The sequence below is a fragment of the Cebidichthys violaceus genome, unplaced genomic scaffold (genome assembly GCF_023349555.1).
Source record: "Cebidichthys violaceus isolate CVI_PGR_0920_01 unplaced genomic scaffold, fCebVio1.0.p SCAF_8, whole genome shotgun sequence".
NCBI classification, from domain to species: Eukaryota; Metazoa; Chordata; class Actinopteri; order Perciformes; family Stichaeidae; genus Cebidichthys; species Cebidichthys violaceus.
In genome coordinates this window covers 9257939-9273882 of record NW_027176964.1, presented here as the reverse complement: position 1 = coordinate 9273882, position 15944 = coordinate 9257939, and the positions used below count along the sequence as shown (strand labels likewise).

Here is a 15944-nt window from a genome sequence, read left to right as displayed (position 1 = left end):
CAGAGACAGAGCATGGACACTACAGAAGGGAGGAGGGAAATAGGAGAGAGGAAGAGAGCGAGAGAGAAGTTACAAGACCTAGAGCATTGAAGCTACCCCCCCCCTTCCAGCCACATGCCCACATGCCGAGGAGGGCATGGATAACTGAGGTTAGAGGTCTGGGGGGAGCTGGAGGGGCAGTTGGTGTGTGGAAGGCAGTCAAGGGCAGGCAGGGGCAGAGCCAGGAGAGTAAACTTTGCCCTGGAGCACAGACGGGTGGAGCGGACCGTGATCCTCTGGTGTGGTACGACCACCTGTTTGTCTGTCTGTCTGATCCGGGCCAGGATGGCGTGATCTAGTGCTTAGGGGCTGACAGCTCCAGTGTAAACTAAAACACCAGTCAAGCGGTTCACCGTGGATAAAACTAAATATACCGCACGGCATGACATTATGTGCTTCCATAAAAATGTGTACATTCTGGCTGGTTTGGGCAATTCACAGATTGACTTACAGCAGAGTGTGCAAAGTGTATGATAAACACGGACGAATGCGGAGAAAGAGGGAGGCGTGATGTCACATCTGGACTGCACTGTATATGCCGCCCGTGTAAGCAAAAGAGCACTCAAGTGCAAACAGTCCAGTTTCAACTCAAACATTGAGTACATTTGACTCGAGGCAACAAACATACACAGGCATCCACATACTCAGACATACCCGCACAGAGAGTGGAGAGGGCTTGTGAGGGTGTTGAGTGAGCGGGGTCAGGGGTCAGACTCTCTGCTGCTGCAAAGGGCACACACACACACACCATCCTCTGCCAGGAACACATGCGCACACTCAGACAGCCATGCAGTGCATCTATTAAGCTGGTATTCAATCAGAATATCGGCATTCCCCCCACACACTCACACACAAGTAGAAAATACTCCCCAGGCGCTCAGTGAGATGGACATTTGAGAGCATATTGTAGATGGAGAGATATGGAGGCAGTTTAACTACAGCTACTTGACACCAGAATAACATAGGATTATATACGGCAATATTGTGCAAACTTCTGTTAAGGTAAAGGAAAGGAGAGAGTGACTGTAGCGCAGGCAGAGTGAAGAAGGGCAAAGGTCAGCTATCCAAATGAAGTCAGGCAGATGGTGGCATTGACAAACACAATGGCTTTCTTGGCAGAAGTCCCAGTCATTAGTATCATGTTTTTTCCCGATCGGGCTTATCTGTCAATCAACCATTGGAAACTGGACACATCACCACAAGTCTGGGGTTTTGGGTTAAGAGGCTCGGACCATAACTGAGCAAATTTGTCCCTAGAGTGCAGAGTCACTGGCAGTGTCACTTTTTATAGATTAGCCCCTCCCTCCCTGGCATTTTATGCTCTTTACCCGTTCCAATAAATTACAAAGCATTTGTAATTTTGCCAGGCCTCTCATCTAAAGGGATTATATATGGAGCTGGTAATAGTTTGAGGCTATAGAAAAGTCACATTCTTGTACAACTATATACTTATGTTGGTGTCCTTGTCATCACCTCCAAGAAACGCCAGCAACCATTTTTAGCTTCCCTGCTGTCATTTTCCCGTATTTTTTATTTAATCTGTAATTTCTGGTTCAAATCTGAAGTTATATTTGTTTGAGTAAAAAAAAAAACACTTTCCACATATGGAATACTGCTCTCCATTGCCTTCCACATACAAAACCACAACAATAAATCTGACAGGAAAACATTTCATAAACAGCTATTTGTCTTCATAAACTGTCCAAACAGGGTTTGTGCATCTCTCTCTGTCACTCAAACACACACACACACACACACACACACACACACACTGCAAAATGCAAGCCTTCATATCCCATCAATGACTGGATTCTCATCTTGTATTTATCCGGTATATAATGTACACTCATGCTCTGTCAGTTCACCGACACTTCAGGAAACTACCTGTTGTGATGAGCTGCTTAGCTACTCTGGCCTCGAACATACAGGGGTACTTTCCCTTCATTCTCCAGCTCTTCCGTGCGGAGGCCGCATTCCCAGCACCACTCAGGGGGCTCCAGTGAGCGAGCCACGACACCAAACCCACCCGGAATTCTAGGAACGTTTTCCCCGTGGTTTCAGGTTACCACACACACACACACACACACACACTGAGCACAGATCACAGGCGCACACACACACACACACACACACACACACACACACACACACACACACACCCTCCACAGTAGTGTACTGTACTTTTGTTGTTTGTACAGAGTTGGTTTTGTTAGCTTTCCCCTCTCTCCTCCCGTGCCTGTCATTCATTTTCATTTTAAACTCACATTCTTGTCCACTGGGTTGGACAACAACTTGGACTCGAAGGCTTAAACTGGCAATTGGATTCAAAACCAGACGTCTTGTTCAGAATCTCACTCCGATGGTAAATACCACACACTGAAAACCTAAACTGGTACACACATTCATGCTAAAACTCTACAGGGAATCTTGCCGATGCTCGCAACGGGCCCCAAAAATTCAGACTTTGCATCACACAAAAACTTGGACAAAAAGCTGCACTCAATCAAGCCCTAACTGACATTAGTAAAGTCTGCTGTGTCCCCCAGGGAAAAGGATAACGGTGTCCCTAAAAATAGTCATTACAGAGAGATGTTCAGCCTCTGTACGTCAGACATGATCATACTGTGTGGGCATTGATGTGTGTTGGGTGTGTGAATGTGTTGGGGTGTAGAGTGTGGCACACAGAAATACGTGATGGTCTATTAGGCCATAATCCCGTGTCACCACGGCTATAGTACGACGGATCAAAGTGGAGGTTTGAGTGGATTTTCTCTTCCTTTGAAGAGTGTTAAAATGCACACAGAACTGACTGAGTCAGTAAGTGTGTAGTTCTGCTATGGTAAAAGTCAGATATATGAAGCCTTTCTCATACCGTGGGATGTTTAACCTGAGAACTACATTTCTTCTTTGTGTTAACAATTCATAACTTCAGCAAGTGGCAAATATGTGGTTTCCTTTGTTAGGCACATTGAATAAAATTCCCACTTTTAGAAATTAAAATCACAAGAGATTTGATGTATAATGCAACCTCATTTTGTATGTTTATAAAAACAAAGAAGCAGAAATTCAACTGAAAGTCTGAAATAGGAACCAGACTGTTGACACAGGCAGAGACAGCTCCAGCATTACGACACCGTGATAAGCAGCACGGAGCGTGTGCCGAGCACTTTCGTTGCATGGCTGTGGTGTCTCTCAAGAGCAATTTTATGACACAAGATAAAAACTGCCTCTAAAATCCAGGGTTCGTCCTGGACTTTAGGACGACTGTTCTGTTTCACACTTAATATTTCTGGCGGTGTGGCGTTCATGTGCGCGGTTGCATGTAATCGGTGTTGCCGACATCATTTGGGGTTTTGTCCTTTGTTCGCTTGCGTGGTGCGTCAGAATTTCGTGTCGAAGTGAACTACAAAAAGTGCTTGTGAGGCAATCACAACCCTGCCGAACGCACGCAGACCACACCGACCGCTATTGGCTGCCACCCAGACACGCAACAGTGAGGACTTCAAACAGGCTCAAAGAGGCAATTAAGTCCCAAAGACAGAGGGCTTCCTAAAGCCACTGCTTCCTGCTGCCACTGACCTACATCCCTCATTTCTTCCCCCCCTTCATCCATCCATCAGTGCATCTCTCCTTCTACCCATTGTTTTCACATCCACACTTCCTTTCCCCCTCCCCAGCACGTCCATCCCTCGCTTTCTCGTCCTCCTCTCCTGCTATGAGTTTGATGCCTTGCCAGTGGGCAAGCACAGAGGTTAGTGGGTGCACTTTGTCTACCTCGCCCAGTAGGAACTGCTCCAGTAAAACATGCCGGTCTATTGTGGCATTTTAATTACATTAGCTCAACCCACTCCACCGGCTGGACACACAACAGAAGGGAGAGGCCGTAAAACTGTGTCCCTTCTGTAAAAGTGACGAGGACGAGACTGGAAGGAGTTGGAAGGATATTTCCCAAACATACAATAAGGCACAAGGCACACCATAAAACTTAAACTTGAGGAGGCCGAAACACATAAACACTCTTCACTCAGAGGCACGTTGAGTCCCACATTGGCAAAGGATTGTACAGTGAGGCCAAAAAAATCACATTTCCCCCCATATTCTTGTGTGCACAGCAACAGACTTAGAGAAACCATAACTCCAAACTCTGGCAATCCAGAGAGAGAATAAATAACGCACAGTTACTGCAATATGATCGCTGTTGTTTTCTTTTTCTCTCACTTGCACACACACACATACACACACGCACACACACACAACACAAGGATGCAGGCCCAAAGAGAGACAAGTCTAAGCAATGTAGTAATGTAGAGCGGGTCATGCAGAGGTCCCAGGCATCAGCCCAGGGTTATGGGAAAGGGATGGGCCGCCGAATCGGAGCTAAGGAGAGATTAAAAAAATGGATTGTGGGAGGGAGAGAGAGGTCTGACGCAGAAGCCAAATGCAAATGGTAGAGGTGAAAGGGTAGGTTGGAGCAAGAGAAAATAAAAAATTAAAGGATATGAATTCAATGCATGTATTTCCTCATTACAACTCCTCATTATTTCTCTGATGTCAACTGTTCTCATGACTCTACTGTGCCACCACTCCATCATGTCTGTCTTAATGTCTACATAAAACAAATAGAATATTGTATACACTGAAGTGACTTCTGCCCATAGATATGCATACACAGCATACACAGTCTCAGAGCAGGGAATGTCCTTCCTCTGCATAGTAATTCATTTATTGCCCCCTCTGCTGGAGTTTCATTATCCAATTCCTTTGCGTTTTTTCGAACTGAGCTCCTCTGACCCAAGAGACCAACATGGAGACAGCAGCGAAGGGGAAAAGGGAAAAAAAGAACTCTGACTTGATGGGACTGGAAGAAGGAGAGAAAGTGAGAGGGGTGAGGGCTTTGCCCAGCGCAGCGCTCTCCCTGCTTCTCCCTGCAATAACACAATGGATTCCAGATGTCAAAATGATAAACAAACGGATTGTCATAACCCTATAAAAATGCAAGGCATTCAGAAGCACTCACACTGCTGTATTGTCTGTCGGTCCATCCCCTTGAGCCAATCCAAAAGTTAAGAATCATCCCAGAAGTACAGTGATGAGTTATGAGTTCTCCATTCTGACTGGAGAACATTCACACACATCTGCACATGCCCTACACACTCGCGTGTGCTTACACCCACAGCATTATGATCTCTGACTGCTGACTTACTTGGCTGGAAGGAGATTGTTTCTTTCCCTCTCTGCAGACTAGACACTCTGCCTATATATGCTGTGTGAATCAGCTCAAAACAAAGTGAATCCCGAAAGAGTTTGTGGGTCAGAGAAATGCTGATGCAGTGCCAAAGTCTAAAGCTAGTCATTTCTCAACACATGCAGTGTATGCAGAGTTAGGCGGTTCAAACCGGCCAAGTGGCCGTGGACGTGCCCGGATGCGTCTGTGCCATCTAAATCTATAGCTGGCACGCGCAGCAGTATCATAATGCATAAGTAGCAGAGCTTTCCATAAGTGCCGGCCGCCGGCCAAACAGTTGACTACTCATTTCAGTCCAGCCAGCAACTTTATTATGTTCATGTTTGATCAAATAAAATAGTTTTCATCTGTTGCATTTCGCTTTGCGTGTATATTTTTCGATTCACTAGTCTCACCTTCAAAACATGCGATCATGATGATAGAGAATCTGTCTGCATCAGTACCGCCCCAACACTATATGAATGTGTGTGAGAGGTCGTGTCCTGTCGAGTAGCAAGCGGAGTCGTCTTCAGTTTTTGACAGATATTAGCAAAATAACTGATGACAAAACACAATGAGGTTTGCATTAATTGCACAGACAGGGGACATCCTCTGAAAGTGTCAAAAAAATAAATAAATTGACGATTCTTAATTACAAAAGGTATAATCATTCAGGAATAGGCATGGTTTTAAATATGAATAACTATATAAAAACGCTGTGGGCTAAAACGCACAAGAAGCCTAATTCTCCTTTACAAAAATTCATTACAAAATTGAGCACTTACAGCAGGTGTAAATACTTTATATTTGAAGACTGTCCAGATTTGTCCATACCCAATTATTTTGGGTTTGGTTATGTCTGGGGGGAATTTAACAAGAACTTGTTGTCTAATTAAACCCTCATTGAGGTTACCTCCTCATGTGTTTTCAGTCAAGGGACTAATAAAGTCCTTATGATGCCATAACTCTGGCTATACAGCCTGCAGCAAGTGTGTGTCGAAAAAGAAAACAGTGATGGTAATTATAGTGGAATGATAACAGTGTAGAAAGATGGCAATGAATTATCTACGATTGTGATAAGACCATTACAATAGCTATAATAACTGCCTAATCTAAATAAAGAATGCTGTAATTTTGGTTGATCTTATCTTTCCGGAAAAGATGGTGCAAAGTATTCACACATGTGACGCTGTAAATGTTCAGCGATGTTTGAACGCATGCCAACACGCATTTTTAGTCGCAAGTACAACTGTTTGCCCCTCGCTCGCCCCTCTGTCATCAGACGCTGAATGAAGAGAGGAAGGGAATTTCAATCCCCAATGCCTTTCATGTGCTTTGAAGTATTACAACACACAAGTGTGTGTGTGTTCTAACATGTGGATGTGTGCATCCTTGCCTGAGCGCTGTATGATTGTGTCTGAACGAATAAGCCCTCCAGCTGTTGACGAGCATATGGATCCTGTGTGGACTGATATGCGTGCGTGCCTTTGTGTGTCTATGTGGTCCTGTGTGGGGAAAACCCACAGAGCCCTCCGAGGCTTTGTGTGCCCACCACACAGGAAGTCAGACTATGATGCATGCTGACGCCAGAGCAGCTTAGCATGTCCACTTCCGACGATACTATTGGTGTCTTCTTCACACGCATTGTTCTCATCTCTCGTCATATTTTCTCACCATCTACCCTTCTCTCATCTGCTGTGCTGCTCTCGTGCAACTTTTCCCAGGCATGGTGCGGTCAGTGTCAGTAGCAGCGGCAGCGATGTCCAAGTCTTTCCCATGCAGCCTCATAGGAGGGTCTTTGTTCCCCCTCCAGGCTTTGGGGGTCCCCACGGCAGGGCTGTGCCCCACTCCGCTGACTCCACAATGGGTCTTTATGCTGCCAAGGCCCTCCACCCCCACATCACTCTATCATGCTTCCCTCATCAGGGGCACAGGGGGCACCACGGCACCAAAACGCCTTCCCTTTTCATGCCCTGTCCGGTCCCCCTCTCTCTCTCTCTCTCTCTCTCTCTTTCTCTCTCGAATACATGCCAGCAGAGTCAGATACAGTGGAAGAGGTTTGCTGAATAGCCACAGGCCAATCCGAGCAGTTTATGAGTGGTGCCAAATGTCTCAGTCGGGTACTCTTTTCTCATTCAGCCTAAGAACACTTGACACCACAAGCAAAGGCCTGGCTCTCACCAAGGGAGTGTGTGATAACACACCGTTACAACCCATTAGCACTGTCGAAAAAGTGGCACACACTCCCTTACACGCAAACAGGGTGCAGAAATAAAGAACTGCTTTTTGAATACCGACAAAAGAAGCCGTATCTTGACAAGATTGGAGATTTCTTGTGTTCTAGTGCGCTGACTGGTTGCCTCGCCCTCCGTTTACTAGCCCACATGCTCCTGATCATGGACCTAGCACACACGGGCTGGCTGCTGTACTTTGTGTGCTGACACAATGTGACAGGCCCTGATGAATGCTTGGTCTGCTCAACATGTCTCAGCCACTGGCAGATCCTCTGCAGTGATGAAGGGTAGGAGAGTACCGAGCCAGGACACGAAGAGAAGAGAAGAACATTTTGAAAGCTAACTGCTTCTAAGCTAATTAAAGCCTAACTTATTCATGAACATTGCTTTTGCCAACCACTGAGTTTAATCAAAGGGTCTTTTTGGAATCAGAGACATCTGTTCATATGCCTAATGTTTTCCCATGTACTCATGTAAAGCATAATGTATGGCTTAATCAAGCAAAACGGACACGGGCCAAAGGATCTGACAAACTCTCAGGGCGGATCGCGGGGAAAAAGGCATCCCCGGACCTCCGTTTTCCTCTGAAAGGGCCAATGCTGGCAGTGCCAAGAGCTGAGGTTGCCATGGTAACGGGAGCCACTTTAGGGCCACCGCAGGAGAAGGAGAGCATAACCTTGTCATAATTGTGGACCGAGCTTCTGGAGGGTTTAAGAAACGGATCCAGCAGGGGGAATCAGTTACAGACTCGCATTGGCTCAGTCATCTGCATCAATTCTCTGTTCTTCTCATGCGGACTGAGAAAGCACATAACCATAACCACACACACACACACACACACACACACACACACACACACACACACACACACACACACACACAGACACAGACACACACAGACAGAGACAGAGAGTAAGTACTGCAGTCTCTGAGAGATGCACCCAAAACCATAAGCAAGAAAAGAGTTCTAGGGCCACACCTATAACTCAGCACAAAATAAAAAACCTCATGAATATAAGAAAGAGAATGGAGTGGGAAAAGGGAGAACGGCACAGATAGCAGCTCATCAACATAATACACAGGAGAGTGTAGCAACTATTTGTTCTGCCTGCATTCACTCAATGTGGAGATGGATTTAATGGCTTCCTTATTTCCCCATTGATTAACAACAGCCAGCCACACTGGCTCACAGACTGACATTATCTAACACAAGCACACAAACAAATACGCAGAGGGTTTGTAACCTTTTTCTAAAATCTGAATGTATTAATAACTTGTACTTTTCAAAGCATTAGGTATTAGAGTAAATCAATATCAGGGGAATCTGGATGACCTGTTTGAGAGGATGCATCTACTCATTTAGAGAAAATGAAAGTTCGCAAGTGCTGTCAGAAGAAATGTTTTTATGCAACAACTAGCCATGGCAAAGTAACAAGATACAAAAAGTTGCCTCATTACAGGGAACAAACTGCTGTCACAGCAGCGCAAGTCAAAATACCAAAATCAATCCTTGCTGGTCTTTTTAAATCTGAAAAGAAAATCGATTTGGGATGTACAAGTCAATAAAGAGCCAGCTGAAGGGGATGATATCAAAAATCTGACAATTTTAGCTAAAAAAAATAGTAAAAGCAAGTTACATCAGTAATGTGATTGTCCAGGAGAGAATGATCTCTGTGTGTCAAGTATTTACTTTCCACAATCTCAAGTTTACAGTGAATGGAGGGGTTAAGGGACTGAACACTCTTACCTCTCCACCACGTCGTCGCCGCTCCAGCACGTGGAGTCGTCAACTACGTTCTCCCCTTCGCACAACATCTCTGGCAGCGCGGCAAAGAAAGACTTGTAGCGCTGCAGGTACATCAAGAACTCCCTAAGGGAAACAAAGGACACATCGGGGAAAGGACACAGAGCGATTTTAAAACAGGCCTCAAGTCAGATTAAAAATAGATAGAAATATAATATATTGAGAAATGTGTTGCGTGATTGTGGCCATGAATTTGGTGTGGTTGCTGGACACGCTACTCGGTACTTTGGTACCATACCACCAACCGTATCTGCATTCCATTCAACAATACATGCACGTGATAAATACACGTGACGATATTGTTGGCGGCAGGAAAATGAGCGGCTTTGAATGTGACCACTTCCCTAAGTCAGCACATTTTTCTCAATTATGCTGTGCCGTAAAGTGCTTGCTTCATCAGATCTCCTGACACATGTTGTCGATATAAACGCCGTCCTCTCCAGCAAAACAATGACATAACATTTTGATCGGACACACATTGATGCCACCCATGAGGCAGAGCAAAAACCGCAGGGGGTCATGGGAGGTCATGTGCTGAGTCAGGAGACCGTGTTCGACAACCAAAGGCGACATTAACGCGGGTTGGTTTTTGTGAGACATGAAAAATGTATCGGTCGCCCCAAAAGACAATCAATGGTGATGAAATGTGACAGGTATGTATGCGAGTCCCAATATGGGAGAGTGTGTGAGAGAGGGAGAGTAATACATCCCCTGGGTTCATGCTTACCTAGAGAGTGTTCTCAGACTATGTTTATTGTTCTTGGAGGGTTTCAGGGGGAACGAGCTGGGAATGATGGGAGTTGGAGTCCAGGGGAGATTGTTGCAAGCAAGGAGGATGCGGGGATGTGAAAGGTGGGGCGTGAGAGAAGGACAAAAAGAAACAAAAGGATGACAAGACAAGACACATGGGGAGGAGGGAGAAAAAGATAGTCAGTCAACCCTGGAAGAGAGTTATTAATCATGCACATGCAGAGACTAGCCACACCACACGTAAATCAATAACCCTTTCTCCCCACACCACACCAACAATGAAACAGATATAGGTATGTAATGTATATGTTAAATCAATAAACAAACACCCAAGCAAACATCTGCACATGTCCAAACACAGTTACATATTCAAAAGGAAGGCCAAAGAAAGTTCTGCTGAGCTCCTACATTCATATTTTTCCCCATTAAAGCGAAACATAAATGTTGCTTTACTGTGTCACGTTTCATATTTTTCAGCGGCACACTGTTCTCTCTTTACTACGGTGGGTGCTGCCGCGTTTCTGAAGTGGCCAGCGCTCACATGTGCTCTGGTCAGGGCTGGCAGCAGGTGGGGAGCTGGATTGTGTTGCCATGAATGGTGGTGGCAGTGCCAGGCCAGACCTGTCAGCTAAGGCTGGCATCAGCACAGTGATTCATGGTTTGTACAAGGTCAGGCAGGCAACGCTGCGAGAGTGTGTGTGTGTGTGTGTGTGTGTGTGTGTCTGTGTGTTTTCGTCTGTGGTGCTATTTAAGCTCAGGCCCGGCTGGTGTGCAGAGTTGGTGGTATGGCCGTCTGGGTAAACAGGAAATTGTTGGTCCGTCGCGATTAATCTCCCCCACACTCCCCCTCTCCTGGCACACCAGTGCCAGCTGCTGTGGGCACAGGATGGCTGCCTCAGAGGCCAGGTGGAGGGCATGGACTTTAGTGCCAGGCACTACATTTACATACTATGTGTGCGTGGGTGTGTGTTGTGTCCAACTAACCATATGAAGAAAAGAGAAGTGATGGCAGCTGTGAACAGACAATGGCCAACCCCCTCAGGCTATGTCACACAGACCTGACCAGTGTTCATTTAATTTAAAATTACTTTTCATCCAGCTGACCATTTAGCAATCTAACTAATTTAACAAGCAAAACAAATCTGCAGTCAAATTTTTTTTTGCATTTTGGAATTCTAAATTACAACATGGCGGCATCAAACTTTGGAAAGTAACTGAATTAATCCTAATTCAGTTTTTCAATGCTTTGTCTTACCTCCTTAAGTGGGCCAACTGCCCCAGCCACTGCTCTGGTAGAGGCTGGGACGGGGCGGCAGATGGAGGAAGAGAGGAGGAGGTCACGGTCGAGGTTGTGACCTCTGGGCTGGTAGGCTGCATGCTTGTAGGCTCACCAGTAGACAGGCCACACACCTTGTCCACCTGTGGGGAGGATAGAGCAAACAGACACACACCTGTTGAGCTCAGGAAAACATATAACAGCAGGGGTGGAGCGGCAGGGGGACTTCCATAAAACCACCAATTGACACCTGCGCAGTTGAAAGCATACAAACTAAAATAAGTTTTTGTTCCCAGAGTGATGTTGCCATCAATTTGAAATGAGGAATGACTACACTGCAGTTGAATGATTGCGGGTTGAAGAGAGGCGAAAAGAATTATGGGGCAGAGAAGTTGGGAGTAACGGACAACATGGGAAAACGGTGGGCGTGAAGGGAGGGGATGTGATGAAAGAAAATGGCGTGATGAGTGAGTTATTGCCGTGAGGGCTGACAGTGAATGTAAAACATTCCACTACCTCATGGAGGTGAGCGCACGTGCGCACGGTTGGCAACGATGGCGAGTGTCTCCAGTGGCTATTAAAGCCGGCAGCGGTGACAGCGGGGTCATAGGAATGAAGGGGGCGTGTGCTTGAAAACCCGAGAAGTAAAATCAATGACATCTCATTGGCTTAAAAGCCTGCGGCCAGTGTTATTAAGTGGTCCTCAATTAGCCAGACAGACGGAGCGTAATGGCTCTTGTACACACCGACTGAGTACAGCAACCGATGTATATACGCTGCTTTTGTCTCGAGGGATGAGTCATTGTACCGTGTAAGGACGTCCAACAGGACTAAGTGATATTCAACAGCACCACTTATCCATCACTGATTCAGAAAGGGAATCCTTACAGTAAGAAGCAGCGACAATTATTAGTGATTTTTTGATACATACTGTACAGTATGCACAAGAACAGAATTGCTTCCTTGACCAAGGATACTTTTGATAATTAACTGTTTTGAATTAGAGCATGGTCATGTTCTCTGTGAAATCATCCTATTAAGCAATACAGTGGTCGACTCAGGATGCTAATCCTGCTGATCCGCTCTGGACATCCCCTACTAGCAAACACCTCAAAGCAATTATGCAAACTTGCCTCACACAGCAATGCGAGTGTTAAGGGCAGCTCGTGGGGGGGGGGCAAAAACAATGGAATGCACAAACAGATACATAAACTTAAATTGGGAAGGAGCTGGCAAGCATCTGTGTTTAAATGGTTGTTTGAAGGGGTGTGTCTGTCCACATGCTGGGAAGAGTTTGCATAAGCAAGTCTGGAAGCAGCTGAAATATGTGTTAACGGTCACAAAATGTGTTTTGCCAGCCTGCTAAAAATACACTTTCCCTCCGGGGGTGAGGCAGGTCAGCTATCTTGTGTGCCTTATAAATGGGAGTTTAAATGGAGGTTTTCACATAGCAGGCAGCTATTCCCGGGGCAGTGGAATTGTCAATGGCTCAGGAGGCGCTTTCATAACTAGCAACATAACCAGCCACCTGAACATTTTTCATCATCGTTGCACCGTTTGCACTTCACCCCTCACTCTGGCCTTTCTCTCCTTTCTTTTTCTGACCACATTCTCAGTCCTAAATTCTCTCTGAAGGCAGACGTTGGGCACGGGGAAGGTTGTTTTATTGCATTAACCTTAACTCCCTCCAGACCAATAAAACATGCTCACATGTGGTAGAGCGGCCCACAGCCACACATGGCCATAGCCACACACACACACACACACATGCAATAATGCCACACACACATTACATTGTGGCGGCGAGAAAAGACAGAACATAGCAACTGTTTTTTTAGCCATGGAGCCCTCTCAACATACTAAGTCACATGCTATTTGCATGTGCTGCATGTACCGTCTGCACAAAATGACGTAATCAGACATTTATTAGAACAATTGTAAATTGTGAACCTGTGAAATGGGTTGTTTATTGAAATGAGGTTTGCCAAATTAAGTGTATCTGAGCAAGGGTAATAGCAAACAAGGATATTCTAACATTAACAGTTCAGTGTTTTGTTGATTAGGCCAGGGCTTTCAACATTGCTCAATCCGGCATTATTAACACTGGCAAGCACACTAGTGTTTGTGGCAACAAAACAAAGTGACTCAGTAAAAAGTCTGATAATTCCAAGAAGCAGCGAAGCTATAAATGTCAAAGCTGATTCATTTTACAATGTAAGCATGCAACATTAAGTACTTAGCCAATATGGCAGACTGAATTGAACCATATGCCTCTTCATTATTGAGCATTTCTATGACATAAATTCCAGAGATTCAGAACAGATATTTGAGACAACATACAGTCCCATGACATCATTTCCAGACTACAGCGTTTGGGAGGTCTACAGTGCTGTGCGTCTGTTTGTATGAACGCGGTGAAGCTGGCAGGCTGCGCTAGGGGAGGGAGTGATGAGCAGGTGAAGTGAAATGTGTGAACGAGTGTGACATGTTGTGTAAAAGCACTTTGAGTAGTCGGACGACTAGAAAGGCGCTATACAAGTACAAGTCCTTTTATGATTTACAATTACTAGTTAGTAATAATAGTTATTGTTGTTTTTGTTATAGGAAAGGAAATAGTGTTGAAGAAATAATGTGTTTGTATATAATATTATTATATATTATTATTATGATATTCTTCTTTTCATTGATTTGGGCCCTGTGCTAAATGAACTTTAGCAAATCTAAACATATATGATGATACATATATGATGATCCACTATAATCAAAAATCTATTATTACATATAGTACGACACAAATAGTTTAAAAGAGCAGGAACCTACATACATTAAGTTTTAAATACATTTTAAGACGCTTATTAAGTCGATTGGTTCAATTCAGGACATGAAAAACATCCCAAAAAGGTCAGAGCTTCAGGTTATCATTTCTCTGCAGTGGTGAAAAAACGGAGGATTGAGACAGGATCTAATCCCGTCATTGTGAACTCCTCAAAGAGGCAGACTGAACTTTTCATTAAATCCAGTGCCATTTCTCACCTGCCTTTGTGTGACTCTTTGCTATTCTCCAAAGACAAAAAATGTAAACATCCGTGTAAAATATGGACATCAAGAGGAGGTCACCCACAGTTCTGTTTGTATTACCCCAATATTTCTTAAAAAACAAACCACAGAGCTACTTTTGGAGAGGCCGGAAAGGATTGAACCTAGGCCAACGTTTCAAAACAAAAAACGCTGACGCAAAACATTCTTATGCCTAACTAAGCATACAACAGCATAAACAGAACACAAAGTCACCGTAGGGGAAATAAACAGCGTCCTCGTCATGGATCCTCTGGAGAAATGGAGACGTGCTCTTATAGGTTGGATCTTGTCACCACATACTCCTCAGGGCCAATCACACAACAGGTTGAACAATAACATGGGTTAGAACCTCTGCCATAAATCAATTATCTCCTGACCTGATGATGGCGTGAGAATGAAAATCCCATTCGGGCACAGCATGAGTATTTGGTTTTGCATGTGTGTGTGTGTGTGTGTGTGTGTGTGTGTGTGGGGGGGGGAGGGGGGGGAGCACCTGTTTGTCCTTGTTATACCTTCACAATTTCAGCTATTTTGCTGAGCATTCCTCATATGATTGCCTGAGGACAGAGTCTGGTGGAGGGGGGCAGATTTTTTGGGATGTGTGTAGTCCACATGGAAGGACTTCAGGGAAATACGAGGCATGCATTCTATGTGTATTTGAGCTAGCCAATGAGATTTGATTTCTACTGCTGGAACCAGGACGGATCACTGTTTTTACTACGAGTCTTTTACTGGTTTGCATACTAGTAGACTAGACATTATTCCACTCAAACCAAATCATTTATTTTGACCATAAATGTGTGGAGCAGGATCTATTTCAACGTGTTCAGCTCAAAAGTGCCGTGTGTATCCGCGCCTGATGCACATATCATCGGCTCAGAGCTAGCCAAGCCCAGGGCCATCCCTCCTCTAGGGGAGTATTGGTTTACAGATAGCAGCGGTGGTCTTGTCTTCCCAGTTTATTTATCAAGGGATTACCCAGTAAAGCTGAGGGAACTTTCTCAGCCCCCCAGTCACCTCAGGCATATTGCATTGTGGGATGAAAAGGGCTTGTTTGGTCAGTGAAGAACCCCTCTCTTCCACTTTTACATAGTTTGTGTGCTAAATGTGCAGACACACATACGATCTGCTCGCCTAATGCTACACACTGTTTAACTCTTGGAACAGAAGCACATCTGTCAGCTCCGTCAAAGTGAACAACGACTAAATGTTCTTTCTAGAGATCAGAAATTCATAACATTCAAGATACAGAACAGTCACATACTGAGATTGTGTTGTATAATAGTTCCTGACCTTAGCTAAATCAATCCACTTTTCAACCTATCTTTAGGGATTGTTTTCATGGATCACAGTTATGACTCATAAGGGTGAATGGCCTAAACTGCCCAGAGAAATGCAGACCACTGGTTTGTGCCATTAGTTGTATTTGTGGAAATGAATCCCAGCAATTTGCTTCAAGATCATTGCTTGCACTGTCTCAGTGCTGTACATTTGTGTTAATATGGTTCAAGTGTACATTTTATCAATTCATAACGGCAA

At 44.8% G+C, this 15944-nt stretch overlaps 1 protein-coding gene across 2 annotated transcripts in view; it reads right to left on the bottom strand.

Annotated features, from left to right (window-relative positions):
* Nucleotides 1–15944, bottom strand: part of gpc5c (glypican 5c) — a 91181-nt gene that overhangs the window by 43202 nt on the left and 32035 nt on the right. Inside the window, exons 4-6 of one of the 2 annotated variants that reach the window (XM_068701494.1) lie at nucleotides 11307–11470; nucleotides 10029–10085; nucleotides 9245–9367 (exon numbers count right to left, since the gene is read on the bottom strand). In XM_068701494.1, coding sequence (XP_068557595.1) covers nucleotides 9245–9367; nucleotides 10029–10085; nucleotides 11307–11470 — 344 coding nt within the window. The remainder of the gene's footprint in view (nucleotides 1–9244; nucleotides 9368–10028; nucleotides 10086–11306; nucleotides 11471–15944) is intronic. The other variant, XM_068701496.1, reaches the window with a different exon arrangement.